The sequence below is a fragment of the Apaloderma vittatum genome, unplaced genomic scaffold (genome assembly GCF_000703405.1).
Source record: "Apaloderma vittatum isolate BGI_N311 unplaced genomic scaffold, ASM70340v1 scaffold16789, whole genome shotgun sequence".
Lineage (NCBI taxonomy): Eukaryota > Metazoa > Chordata > Aves > Trogoniformes > Trogonidae > Apaloderma > Apaloderma vittatum.
This window is the reverse complement of record NW_009734849.1, coordinates 182,829-195,838: the sequence shown is the minus strand read 5'-3', so window position 1 is coordinate 195,838 and position 13,010 is coordinate 182,829. Positions and strand designations below refer to the sequence as shown.

At 39.0% G+C, this 13,010-nt stretch overlaps 1 protein-coding gene across 1 annotated transcript in view; it reads right to left on the bottom strand.

Moving 5' to 3' along the window:
* Positions 1 to 232: 232 nt before the first annotated feature.
* The window catches only part of MMP2 (matrix metallopeptidase 2 (gelatinase A, 72kDa gelatinase, 72kDa type IV collagenase)), a 34,138-nt gene continuing 21,360 nt past the window's right edge, over positions 233 to 13,010 (bottom strand). The window contains exons 10-13 of the mRNA XM_009876426.1: positions 7,407 to 7,543; positions 5,511 to 5,670; positions 2,318 to 2,427; positions 233 to 1,240 (exon numbers count right to left, since the gene is read on the bottom strand). Coding sequence (XP_009874728.1) covers positions 1,137 to 1,240; positions 2,318 to 2,427; positions 5,511 to 5,670; positions 7,407 to 7,543 — 511 coding nt within the window. The 3' untranslated portion in view covers positions 233 to 1,136. The remainder of the gene's footprint in view (positions 1,241 to 2,317; positions 2,428 to 5,510; positions 5,671 to 7,406; positions 7,544 to 13,010) is intronic.

The following is a 13,010-nucleotide window of genomic DNA, read 5'->3' as shown; positions in this document are numbered from 1 at the left end:
CTCGGAGAAGGCAGGGGGCTTCACGGAGGCATGGGCTCCTATCATCTCTTTAATATGAATTTCTTCAGTTACATCTCGGAACTAACAGAGAAAATAACCTAGGTTTCTAAATCAATTCAGTGTGCGTTATGTACTGGGGTAATAGTGTCCTTCCCTTGACAGATATTTCACTGTAGCATGCTACTGAATTTCTAATTTCAAAGGATACAAGGAAGCCTGGCCATGAGAAATGTTGACATTGTAATTTGATTTTATTTTATCTTTGGCACTTAATGTATGGGACATTCTTTTCTGGTTTATTTTTTTTATGAGAAACATTCCATCAGATTGTGAAAAGAACATTTTCTGTTGCCCAATGCATAAGCAAAAAACCTAGCCAAACAAAACCCCAATATTATAAAGAACAGAAAAATAGAACAAGTTAAACAATAATACTTGACTTCTATGTATAACGCATTGACTTCAAAAATCTGAGTCGTTCCATCCATATAAACAAGTTATATAGTAGTAACAAAGTGCATGAAGCAAATTGCTAAATTTAACTAAGGTATTAAAATAAAAAGTACTTTAAAACAATACTTTAACACAGTTTCTTGCCATGATTCCATCATGCATCAACACAAATCAAATCCTGAGGCAACCTGTGCCTTTGACAGTCTTTCTGCATTACGTAAATAAATGGAAGTAATGATCAAACTTATAAGAGGGTGAAAAACATCAAGACAAACCATCTATTTATAACAGAGCTGTATTAAAAAAAAAAAAATCAAAGTGCACTGCTGGTACATCTCATTTGAGCCTGTTTGGGATATGTGAAACACAGGGGCATGATCCAGTCTCCAATGGTTTCAATGCTTTGATTAAGCACCAAGGGAATAAAGAATGTGGATGTTCCATTACTGGCATTATATGACTAGTATAAAAACTGAAAAATTGTACCAGAATATATACGTAAACATCTTTCGTATACTGAGGAGGCAAAGACTCTTAAATTATCTGATGTGTACGGTACTGGTACTTAATGTTTTGGTGCCAGTACCAGACTGGTCCAGTAATTAACATTCAGATCTATTTCTAATTACAGATAAGGCATATAACAAAAAAGTAAATATTTGGTTATTAATGTCTCATACAGTTCAGCACCCCAACCAGTCAGAATTTATCTTGCCAATTTTAACAATCTTCAAACTCTTGTCTTCCATTTGTAGATAGTATTGATCTTTGAAAAAGTAGGTGTATCCTGTGAAGGTAAATAAAAAAAAGCATACTCAGATTATGGAGAACATAGTTCTTAATGAAAACTTATTTTGTCCATTTGATTTTTATGATGCTTAATGAACTGGAAGACTTAGTTTCTGAAATATTTATAGACAGTAAAAAAGATATATTTTAAATATATATATAAATTCCCATCCTGGGGAGTAGAGGTCTTGTTAAATGGAGCCTGAAGTGAGGTTACTATCTTTTGAGCCAGAGTTTTCTGGGAAGAAATGTTTGCTGGCAAAATAGATGTTGAAAGTGTAATTGAGTTGAGACTCATGTGATATCAGCACTGCTTCCAGACGTTTATGCCTATCTGTACAAAATATGAGGCCACTTAAAACCATGGGCCAAGCTCTAAGCTGCAGTTGATAGAAGGTTTAAAAAAAGAGCAAAATACAACCCATTTATGCTTATAATCAAGATTATCATGCTAGAGCAGGCTGATGCTGACGTGGTGCTGTGACCACTTGCTGGTGCTGAAGAACCTATGGAGCTGTCAAGAAGTTGGGAAATTTCCAAGCCATAGGGACTGGCCTGGTCCCTATGGAAAGCAAACATGCTTCAAGACACTTAAACAAGACAGTACATAGCTTCTAAAAAAACCCCTCACACCAACAAAAGAAACTCCCAAGGAGTAAAAGAAGGCAAGTTGCTAAAAAAAGCTTTTTCTTGCCTTGTTAAGCTTTGCAAAGTGTGCAGCATCAGGGAAGTAAATGGTAAAGAGTGGTAGCAGATTGAAATTAAATGACCTTCATACAAAGGCAATTTAGCATAATTACTATTATGGTTTGCTTGGATAAAAATATTCAGGAGAGGTCATATTCCCTAAATATTTCATTTAAGAAGTTTAAACTGTGGATATTTATCAGCTGACATTTAATGGGAAAATAAAGGGCAAAAAAGATTGCTTGAACCACTAGTTTGCAAAGCTGATTGGGAATTTGGCTCAGTTTGGCTCCTAGTCATAGAGCACAAGAAATGAGAGTCTCCAATAAGTTTCACAGCAGACAAATAGGAGAGCTTCTTAGTGGCAGAAATCAGAGTTACAGCTTACCACTGTCACCAAGACCCAGGACAGCATCGAGGTTATCTGGAACGCCATTCCAAGAGTCAGCAATGAATTTCGGGGATGCAAGTTCCATTTTCTTCTTTTCTTCATTGTACCTTAAGAAAATTATATTGTTGCATTACAAGTCTGTAATGTTAAAACTTAACTTTTCAGGGAGTCCTCAGCAAGTGTGACCATATAAATCAATCAAACAGAAATATAATAACTGAGATCACAACATTGTTTCTGTTTCATTGCAATTATTCCTAATTCCTTTAAAACCTTGTGAAATTTTACATCTTTCCTTAGGGAAATGCAGTTCTTGCTGAATTGAAAATACACTTTCTAAGCAAAACCCCTTTCAAAAATTTAGCTTTAAAATTCCTAAAATAATTGTAGGAAAGGTAACTTTCTTCAGGCAGCAGCCAGCATCTGAAGATAGCAGATTTTAATGTGAAATTGCTATCTTCTTAAAGTCTTACTTGAAATATGCTTGTAGTCCATGTAATTGATGGATTGCTATTAAATTACTAATTACTCTCTCTAACATTTCATTAAAAACCCATCTTATTTTCACATAGCGTCCCTCTGTGGTGATCAACAGATAAATGCCAAGTTAAAAATATATCCTTTTCTTTGGAGGATAGAAAGCCGAGGGCACAATGGCTTTCACAATCTATGCTTTGAAGAGGAAAAACTCCATGGAAGTTGCACCTAGTTTGCAGTGTCCTTCAGAAGTGAGTGGATCTGTCAGTATCCACATCTGCAGATGATCAGTTGTTTCATTTACTCTGTGAATGCAAAGACAGATTTGTGCAAAGCTGGTTTTACACTCCCACAAAGGAGTAATCCAGCGTCTCCCTTTCCATGTATAGGGAATAAATGTTCCAGGGATGCAAGGTCTTTAAGAGTGAAGATGGAGGAGCAAGGTGGCCTGGTTTTCCCATTTTTCTGATTCATAGATGATTGACAGCGCTGAGCAGGAGATTTCCTGAGGAGCAGTGACGTGGGCCATAGTTGGAAACAGGCTTCCAATGGATGTGAGGCCTCACTCACCCTACCAGCACCTCTGCGGGAGCAGTGGGCTTCAGAGAGGTCGTCTTTGGCTGGTGCTGGAGGGTGGGAAGCATTTATTTTTACTGATTTCTTTTTAGCCGCTGTATTTATCTTGTGTTACCTTTCTCTCATTGTGGTATGGAACTACTTGGATTATATCTGGAGTTATACCAGTACAAATGAGCAGTAAGTTGATCGCAATCACTTTAAATGATTAATTTAAATTGCTTACTATTTTTTCTTTGGATAATGAAAGTGAATCTAGTACCTTTCTGGTTAGCTTTAAAACTTCAGCTCTGGAATTTGAGCCATCTCCTCTTGCTCTCCCTTGCAAAATTTTGCTTTGCTTAACAATGTTGTTATAATAACAGAAAAATAGCTTGGGGCTAGAAGGAGGGAGACAAGTCTTCCAAAAAATCCATTTAAAGTGTGATAATGGCACAGGAAGGACTATGGTATGGAACTATTTTCATTCCATGTGGCAGAGTCCTTGTATGAAATAAACCAGCCACATACTTAAGGGTTATAGCATCTGTGTTAAACAAAGATGCATTTTTTTTCCTGAAAATTGTCAACTGCTTCCTTTCTTCTTCACACAGAAATCGTTTAAGCTTATTTTTGATTTCTTAACAATAAATCATGCATTCTGTGGTGACTGCAATTGATAAGGAAGTTTGATAGAAATCCTGTCTGTGATTAGAGTGATGAATTACTTGGAGGCCCTGGAGTACAGTTAATCAAAACAATAGTTGGTACAAATGAGACCAGCGGCTTTGCTCACTCAGTCTGTAGGTTTTGGTAGGAATCTGGAGTATTGCAGATGGCTGTATTAGAACTATGGACAAATGTTTAAGATGGTCTCTACACTATGACATTAAAAAAATAAGTAACATTCTGTAGCTTTTAAGGTTTTTTTTTAATTTTTTTTATTTAGATAATGGAGAAGAGTACTGTCCTCAAGGTAATTGAAAGTTATGATTAAGTGGCAATTGAGAAAGGGTATTTTATTTAATTACAGGAATCCACAGCCATTAGGATATAATAAAGACACTCATCCAGTTTGATCATAACATGAAATTTATGTTCACATAAAATAGACTTAATTTTACTGAGACCTCCTTTGATATTTTATATAGTGCATCTCTCAGAAGGAATCCTTAGAGCTCGGAGAATCTTTTATATTTCTGGTGGGTGATAATGTAGGGTATTTATTTCTACTGCACTAACAGCTTTGAGACATTTTAAGGACATTCCTTCCTAATCTAAGAGTCTAAGATCTTTCCTGGAGAGAGTGCTGTAGCAGGTCACCTGAGTTTGGTAGCTTATGTTACATTGTACAGTCCTTTGAACAGAAACCTTGGTACAAATACAGAGTTACACACATTTGTGTAATACCACATTTATGGTGTATTTTGCAGCAAAAAACCTCTCTAAGCATGTACTGGAAACATGAAAAGGATTGTAGAGACTGTCAGAATGAATTGAAACTACAATTTTTCCCAAAGTACTACCAGATATGCTTCTTGTGGTTTGTCCAGTGCCAACTCTATTAGTAGAGCAAATGTGTTAGTGACTGGTACATCAGCTGCGGAAAGGATTTACAGTCATCCCCAGTGTGCTTTCCTGGTCACCCTGCTGTTTCTTTTACGTCCAGTGCCTCCAAACCCGATGGCTTAGTGAAAGAATTTCAAAGGCAATCTGGTAAATCTTTGGCTTCAAGTGGTTGGAGATCAGCCCATTTTTAAGGAATTCTGCTTAGAGTTTTCTCCCAGCAGTTTTGAGCTGACAGTAGAGAGAGCCTGCCCATCTGAAAAGCCTGAGACTAATGTGGAGCAGTTGCTGGTACAAAGGGGTGACTGTTAGTGGTGAGCGGCCTGATGGAGCCTCCCAGATATCCTCTTCCATTGCAAACTGTTTTCTTAAATCCATTCTAGTCTCCTTCTGCTGTATTAAAGTGCTTTCCTAGCTCTTCTGCCCAGTTCAGCACCCTCACTCACCACTGCTGCCAGCACTGTGCTGGCAGCCCTCATTTTGCATTCTCAAAGGTTGAACCCCCTGTGCTTGGTCCCTGCCTCCTGAAGCCCAGCATGCCTTCGGCCCCAGAGACACAGCCTGGCGAACAGCGTGGTACCAACAATCTTACTTCCAGTATCTGTCTCCAGCAAAAATGTAGGTCCTCTTGTTTCTGCCCCAGTTAAAAGCTGCATCAACGCGTTGCACATCAGGGGGGAGTCCCAGGGCGGTGAGTTTCTTTGGGTAGCCCCTGTCCAGGTTACTGGCTGAATAAACCCAGTACTCATTTCCTAAGTAGGGGAGAAAACAAAGCAATCAAAGGCTGTATATTAATTGGATACAGAGGAGTACTACTTCTTTTACTCTTTGTTATGTAACTTTTAATTGCACTGACTGTACTATTAGTCTTGCTAGTATTTTACTGTCTGTGAAGCAGTAGAACTGTGATTACAATTTTCACTTTTGTTTGCCTCTCAGCAAAAGACATCACCTCGGTGTGCTCTTGCTCCCTTCTTAGCTGTCTCATCTTTGAGGCAGACAGTGTCCTAGTACAGTTTGAATTATCCTGAAACAAATAGTTTATACTGGTAAATTTTTGTATGATGAAGATACTCTGAAACTTGGCATGGCCAACAGAATGTCAAATGCAGCGGGAACTTGCGCTTCTGCATTTGTTTTGTTGAGTGATTAACAGGAAGTTTATGCTCAGAATTCCTGCTCATATGCTCAGAATTCTGTTGTCATATGACATTTTCTAATGTCTCTTCAAATATGCACTAGTGTTCTGTGTTCTTTACACAGAATTCTAATTTACTTAGTAAAATACCCTCACTGGATTCACTGAAAGCCACAGAAAGTTTTATTCATGAAAGGACATTTATCTGAGTACGTACTATTGAGCAAGAAAGTAAAGTATTAATATGAGAAAAGTATAAAGCGTAGCACTTGAGTTTCTCAAGTTACTATTTCACCATTCAGGAGCAAAGGATGGCTCTCAGGCTGGGCCACGTGCAACTATCTAACCAATCTTTGTTTGTTGGATAGTTTTAATTTATTTTTTCAAAAGCAGGTTAGTTACATTTTCTTGGAAATTATGAAGAGAGGGAGAGAGATTTAGATGTAATAGTATTATGTGCAGTACCTGCAATACTTAGTGTTTTGGGTTGCCTGAAGTAAAACTCAAGTTTTCATGTGTGGTTGTGGTTTTTTTTTGCTTTTATTTTTTTCTACCTAAACTAAAGCAAATGGCCTTTGACACATGTGGAATAGATTAGCATTACTTTTTTCCCTCCTGTACAGAAAATGTACAGCAGTGTTGGCCATATGGTTTTTACATAATTGGAGGTGTTCAGTCATATTTTTAGTAGATACTGGAGCCCAGTTTTTGCTGGCTCTATTTTTCATGTTGGAAACAGCCTCCAGCTCCGCTCATTTGGCTGGGACAGCTGACCCACGTGTGGGACTCGGGGCCGGCAGAGCGGTGCTTCCCGTTCCCTCCTGTCCTGTGGAGGCAGCCAGCACAGTCACCTGGATCCTCTGCAGGGTGAGCCACCAAGGCTGCTGCTTGGAAGCCAGAGTGGAAGTCGTCTTTGGCAAAAGCGGAGGAGACAAGGAAAGGCAGGGGTGGGGGGAAAGATCTAATCTTTTCAAGCAGCATGTACAGAGACTATAGCTTAAAATGAGAAGAAACAGAAGAAAAACAGAGCGGTGACTGATGGAACAGAGCTCCCACTGTTTTTGTTGCTTTTTGTTTTAAATAGTAACTCTTGTTTAGTCTTGCTTACTGTTGGATGAATCCTTCTAGGTGCTTCTAGCTCCCCTTTGTTGTAATGGAGAATGAAGGCTGTACAGAGTCTTTCAGATCCTGCCTTTGTTCTAAAATTCTCAGCAATGGGATGTTTGAGATCTGTCACCCATACCTGCGGTGGCTGTATTGGCCTGGCCCAGTTAAAATAGAGGCAACCAATCTTGAATACACAACATTTATGCAAATGGCTACTTGCATTTTAAAACTTAAAACCAGTACCTGAAAAAAATACAGCCTTCTCATCCTGAGGGGCTTCGTAGACAGCATCAATTTTCTCCGGCAGATCGGGCCAGAATGTAGCAACGAGAAGAGGACCTGTGGGTTTTCCTCGGGGGTTTACAGTCCTCCACATGAATCTGAGCAGAACAGAAAATTGTACAGAGATTTATAATGAACTAATTCACCAGCACATCTGTTTCTCATCATTTCTAGCAACGGCCACATAAGCGTGCACACATGCACATGCGCACGCACATGGATGAGCAGCAACACACACTTGTAACTGTTTTCCTACATCATTCATTTAGGAGCCCGTTGCTAAAACAGTGGCACAGTAAATTGCATGCTGGACTGCAGGTGAAATTGCTTTCACTGGTTGCTTTGAATTTCCTGTTGCTTTTTGCATCAGGGCAAGATGTATTCTGTGCTTTGAGTATACAAATGAAGTCATTTACAAAGCACTTAAACTATTAGAGCTCTGCTGCTGTTGTGTCTGGAGCAGATGGACAAAAGCAGAGATTTGTATTCTGTGAATTACTCTTGCAATTACTATTGTAGTGACTGAAAGTTCAAGTTTAATAATAGTATATCAAACTGCTTGGAAGTGAGCTTTGCTGTAAAAGGAAACTGCTAGCACTAAAAGTGTTCATTAGAGAAATGCGAAGGATAACTTACTGGCTGTTTTGTGTATAAGTAGGATCATTACTTGATTTAAGCTTTAAAGAGCTGTAATTATCTTTAAATGGCAAAGCTTTGTGCTGAGGGCTTTTGGTATTAAAAATGGCACTGCTCTTTCCTCCTCTGTAGAACAAACATTTTTTTTCCCCAGATGAACAAAACTTTTGCCATGGTCATAAAATGAAAAATCAGCAGGCTGGTGGAATTGCTCTTGCATGAAGCTAGAGCTATTAAATTCTCAGGTCAAACAGCTTCTACCATTATTACATTGCTAAAGCTCAAAGTGCCACTGGCATCTTCTTTTTTTTTTTTGCAGGGTATAGTAGTCATTATCCATTCCTAACTGAAATAACTATACCTTTGAGAAACCCAGGATCTGAAACGGAATTTTGATTTTGCCTAAAACTTGGAGGAGCAATCCAAAATTTAATTTAAATTATAAATTGCTGTATTTTTATCAACAGAAATTTGAATAGAGTTAGCTAGGAAAAATAAAACATTTTGAAATGCATTTGCAAGTATGATTAGTTGCTGTGTGCTGAACTATGATAATCCATAGAGTTTGATATGAGGAAGAGGATAACTGGCAAATACATTCGTTTATTTGTCTTTTAATTAAAAATATGTTTTAATTTAACCCAGCACGTTGTGCTGATAAATAAGATAGTAATATATTAAGTTACTCTTATTTTGAAGACGTGTATGTATTTTTAACATTTACAAAAATATCTCTAAGTGTAACTCGTGATAATTTTAATTTTAAAAAAGGCAAGGAATAAGGTAATTATTCTTGCTCTTGACAGTGTTTAAACACGTATGAGACACTGTAAAAGGTAGTAGCGTTAGTTTTGTGAATCTATTTTTAGACAGAAGAACAGATCCCATATGAAATGGAAATCATATAAAGAATCTTTCTATCACTGCATTCATAAAAGTAGCTCCTTTAAAAATCCAAGTTACAGAATTCTCAGTCAAATTTAGACCTGATTTATGGCTGAGTCAGCACTAATAATTACTATCTGCATGAATTCCAGACTGCCCAGAGCCAGCAGATACGTGAACCCCGGGATTTTACTAACGCACACATTTCAAGGCACTTGTTAAAATGGTGAGGTTTTCTTGTGGAAAGGGAAACTTTGTCAAAGCTCAATTTTCCTTTAGTTTTGATCAGATAGGAGGTATTTTTATTTCTACTCAACTTATTGAGCAAATGATGAAACTAACTATTTGGCTTTCTCATTTTAGTTTGAACATGTTAAAATTTTTTAACTCAGGTTAAATATTAAGTTTACAGACTTTAATATTTTGTTACAGTAAGTATTTTATATTTTCATACAATCAAGATTTACAATAGTAATAATAATTACTATTACTACTACAGCTACATGCATTTATGTAAAGGGACCATATCAGTGTGTCTTTTTTAATGTCTTGGTAAACATCAGAAGTTTTAGTTTCTGTTTTCTTTTATAACAAAACCATCTGTGTAAATGCTGTTCTTGGGCACTCTGGTTGCTTGGAGGATTCTGTGCCCAGTGGAAAACTCAACTGTTCTCTTTGGCCAGCAGCACCTCCAGTAATTCCCTGTTATTTCCTTGGTTTGAGGGGGGAGGGAAAAAATACTTTTTTGAAAGCATTAACCTGATCTGACCTTCTTTTTGCGATCTACTCCTTTTGCCTGTGCAATGTGATGGGTGGATGCTATGGTCATTTTTATGAATCATAAAATCACACGGCATGTGATAGACATTTGTTTTTTGAATTCCAACAGTGAATCATAATGCTGCTTGCCTGATACTTGGAAAGCTGTAGGACTCTCAGACAAAGCCTTTCCAGAGCAAAACAGTCCAACAGTTGTCTTCTTTTGCTGCACATTAGATAAAGTGTGAGTCAGTTTGAACAGATTGTTTTGGTATTTTCATTGTTCTTTGACTAACTGTATCTGAACGTGAAATACTTCTGTTTTGTTGGGTTTATACAGAATACTGAATCGCTTTGCTGATTTAAAAATACATTTAAAAGTGTTCCTTGTTGGATCAAGCCTTGTGTGATTACCACTTTACAAAATCAGAAGCGAGGTGGAAGTCTGGCTGAAAACCAAGGCCCACAAGTGAGCCAAGGAGGATTGATATGCTGTGAATACAGTGGCACTTGAAAGGTGTTTTTTACTGCTGTGAGGAAGTGTTACCTTTTGAAGGCACTGAGCTGAGGTGCATACTTTAGCTCTCTGATGACCATGTTAGCACAAATAAGCACCAGTTTTGGCAAACTCATTAGGCCAGGGTGGTGGGGCCAGCTCTGTGCAGATTGTTGGTGGAAGGGTCCAGTGCTGGCTGGCTGTGAGGCTGATGCGTTGGTGCTGTGGGGCCGTTTCGTGGCCAAGAAAGGGCTCTTTCTTGCTCTTAGGGATCACTGAATTACAAGGAATCTTGGCCTACCACTGATGGAGTCATGAAGAATAGTACCAAAGTCATCACAGGCGTCCCTACAGGTGTGTTGAATGAACCATTTTTGCCCCTAACAGCTGTAATAGAAATGGGGAACACTATGTTCTTATGACCAGAAGTTTTAAATCCTATTTCTGCATTGCTAAAACACAAATTCTGTGATGAAGTCCAACTTTAGATCCAAAGCACTATTGCTCCAGGTATTGAATAGATGCGAACTAGAAGGAAATGAACTTAAGGAATTACTGTATCCTATAGCCTGTAAAACTACCCAGTTGATTATTATTTTTTTGTTATGAAAAGCTGGTGAGTAAACTGTGAAACAGTAATAAATTCTTAATATCTTCTAGCTGAAAATCTAAATCTGGAGCAGATGGCTGGACCTGGAGATACAAATAACTACTAAATTGCTGTTTTGTGAGGGGGACCTTTTTTGTCGGTTCCTGCTTCCTTTTAAATTTCAACTCACATCTGGCAAGGAGCAATAAACAGGTTACTTCTAATACTTCCGTCAGCTTTAGATGGTTGTGTATGTTCCTATATGATAGGAGACAGCGTTTGATTTAGACACACTCAATGGATGTGCGCAGACCCAAATCTTCAGTGGCTTTGTGAGTGTTCAGGGTAACTGAGGATAAATTATTTCAAATTGGCATTGATTTATTGCAGGGACAGAGGAGCTGTAGTGCTCTTAGGAGATGCTCTTCATTGCTGAGCAGCTGGGTAACACACGCCTGGCAAAGGCAGTGGGAGCTGCAGCTGTGCGGCCACCTCACAGGAATGTCTCTGCTCTGGCATCAAAAGTGCCTCTTGTGTCTTCTGCCTTGGAGGCCTTGCATATGTGGAGCCTATTTTGATCACCAGCATCCTTGATGTGTTATTGCAGCAGCCTTGAGTCACATAATGTGTTATTTAATGATTTTGGACTCAGCCTGGACTATGGCACTCGGGGACAAGACCTGGCTCACAGATTTCCATGATTGTGTCTTCATGAACATGGGGAAGGAACAGATCATCTTTGGACCGGTCTATCAAAATGAAAGTTATGCTAAAACTAGTTTGCTAAAACTGTATTTCCATTGTGAAAGAGGCATTTGAGATTACTGCTACTAGCTTTGAATACACTACTTTTTTTGGAGGAGTGTTTTTTAGATGCTGAGATTGGAAAATTTCCGGCAAACAGATTTGAAGCTTTCCCCCAGAGTGCAGGCTATGTGAAGTGAAATGAGGAAGGTTAGTGCCTCTAGAGCTCTACTCCAGTGGAAGTGACGGGATTTCCACTGCTGAATTACAATCCTTGTAGGTTTTGCTACAAAAGGCATCTGGAAATATTTTATAGGGAATTAATCCTTCTTTGGCAGGCAACAGACTGGCTAATGCATCCTTTTCATTGCTAATTTTGTGATTAACTTTACAGGTGGGTAAATTTCTCAAGATTTTGGGGGTCATATCTGGTTTGCATTTAGAAGTTTGGATGTGTCTCCCAGTTACTTCACTCTTTTGACCAGCCCTTCTGTGACTTTGTAGAAGCCAGCAGGGCTGACACCAGGGTTAATATTTGCTCTCCAATCTGTAAAATTGGGCAGAAAATATAATGAGAACATGGGTTTTCTTGGTGAGGTTTGTGGCATTTCCTTGTACTGATTTTAGCTAGAACTACCACCAGTCCAGTTGTTGTCATAGCATCTTGGCATAGGCAATCCTAGTGTAGGGCGGGAACCAGAAATTAAAAACCACCACAAAGCTGCCTGACATAACAACTGAAGTTGAAAATTCCAGACTCTCAAAGAAGTTTGAGAGTAGCTCTAAGAAAAAGTGAATTCATGGCATAGTCATCTCACCTATCTCTAATTATAGACAGTCTTTTGGACATGAAGGTGGCTGGGAGCAGCCAGCACGGATTCTTAAACGGGAGGTCATGCTTGACCAGCCTGATAACTTTGTGATGAATGACTGGCTTGGTAGATGAAGGGAGAGCAGGGTAGAAAAAGGTGTTTGACCCTGTTTCCAACAAGCTTCCCACAGAGATGCTGTTGAACTATGGGTGAGGTGGACTGAAAATTGGCTCACTGGCCAAGGTGTGTGGTCAGGGTTATGAAGTCTAGCTGGAGGCCAGTAACTAGTGGTGTACCCCAGGCATCAGTGCTGAGTAGAAGTGATTTTAACTTCTTCAGTAATGATCTAGATGATGAGGCAGAGTGCACCCTCAGCACATTTGCTGATGACCCAGAACTGGGAGGGGTGTCTGATACACCAGAGGATTGTGCTGCCATCCAGAGGGACCTTGACTCTTGGAGAAATGAGATGATGGCAACCTTAGAGAATTCAGCAAAGGCCAGTCTGAGGTCCTGAATCTGAGGAGGAACAACCCCAAACACCAGTATGCAATGGAGCCCAACAGGCCGCCAGGAGTCCTGGTGGAAACCAAGCTGACCATAAGCCAGCAGTGTACCCTTGTGGCAAAGATGACTGTATTATT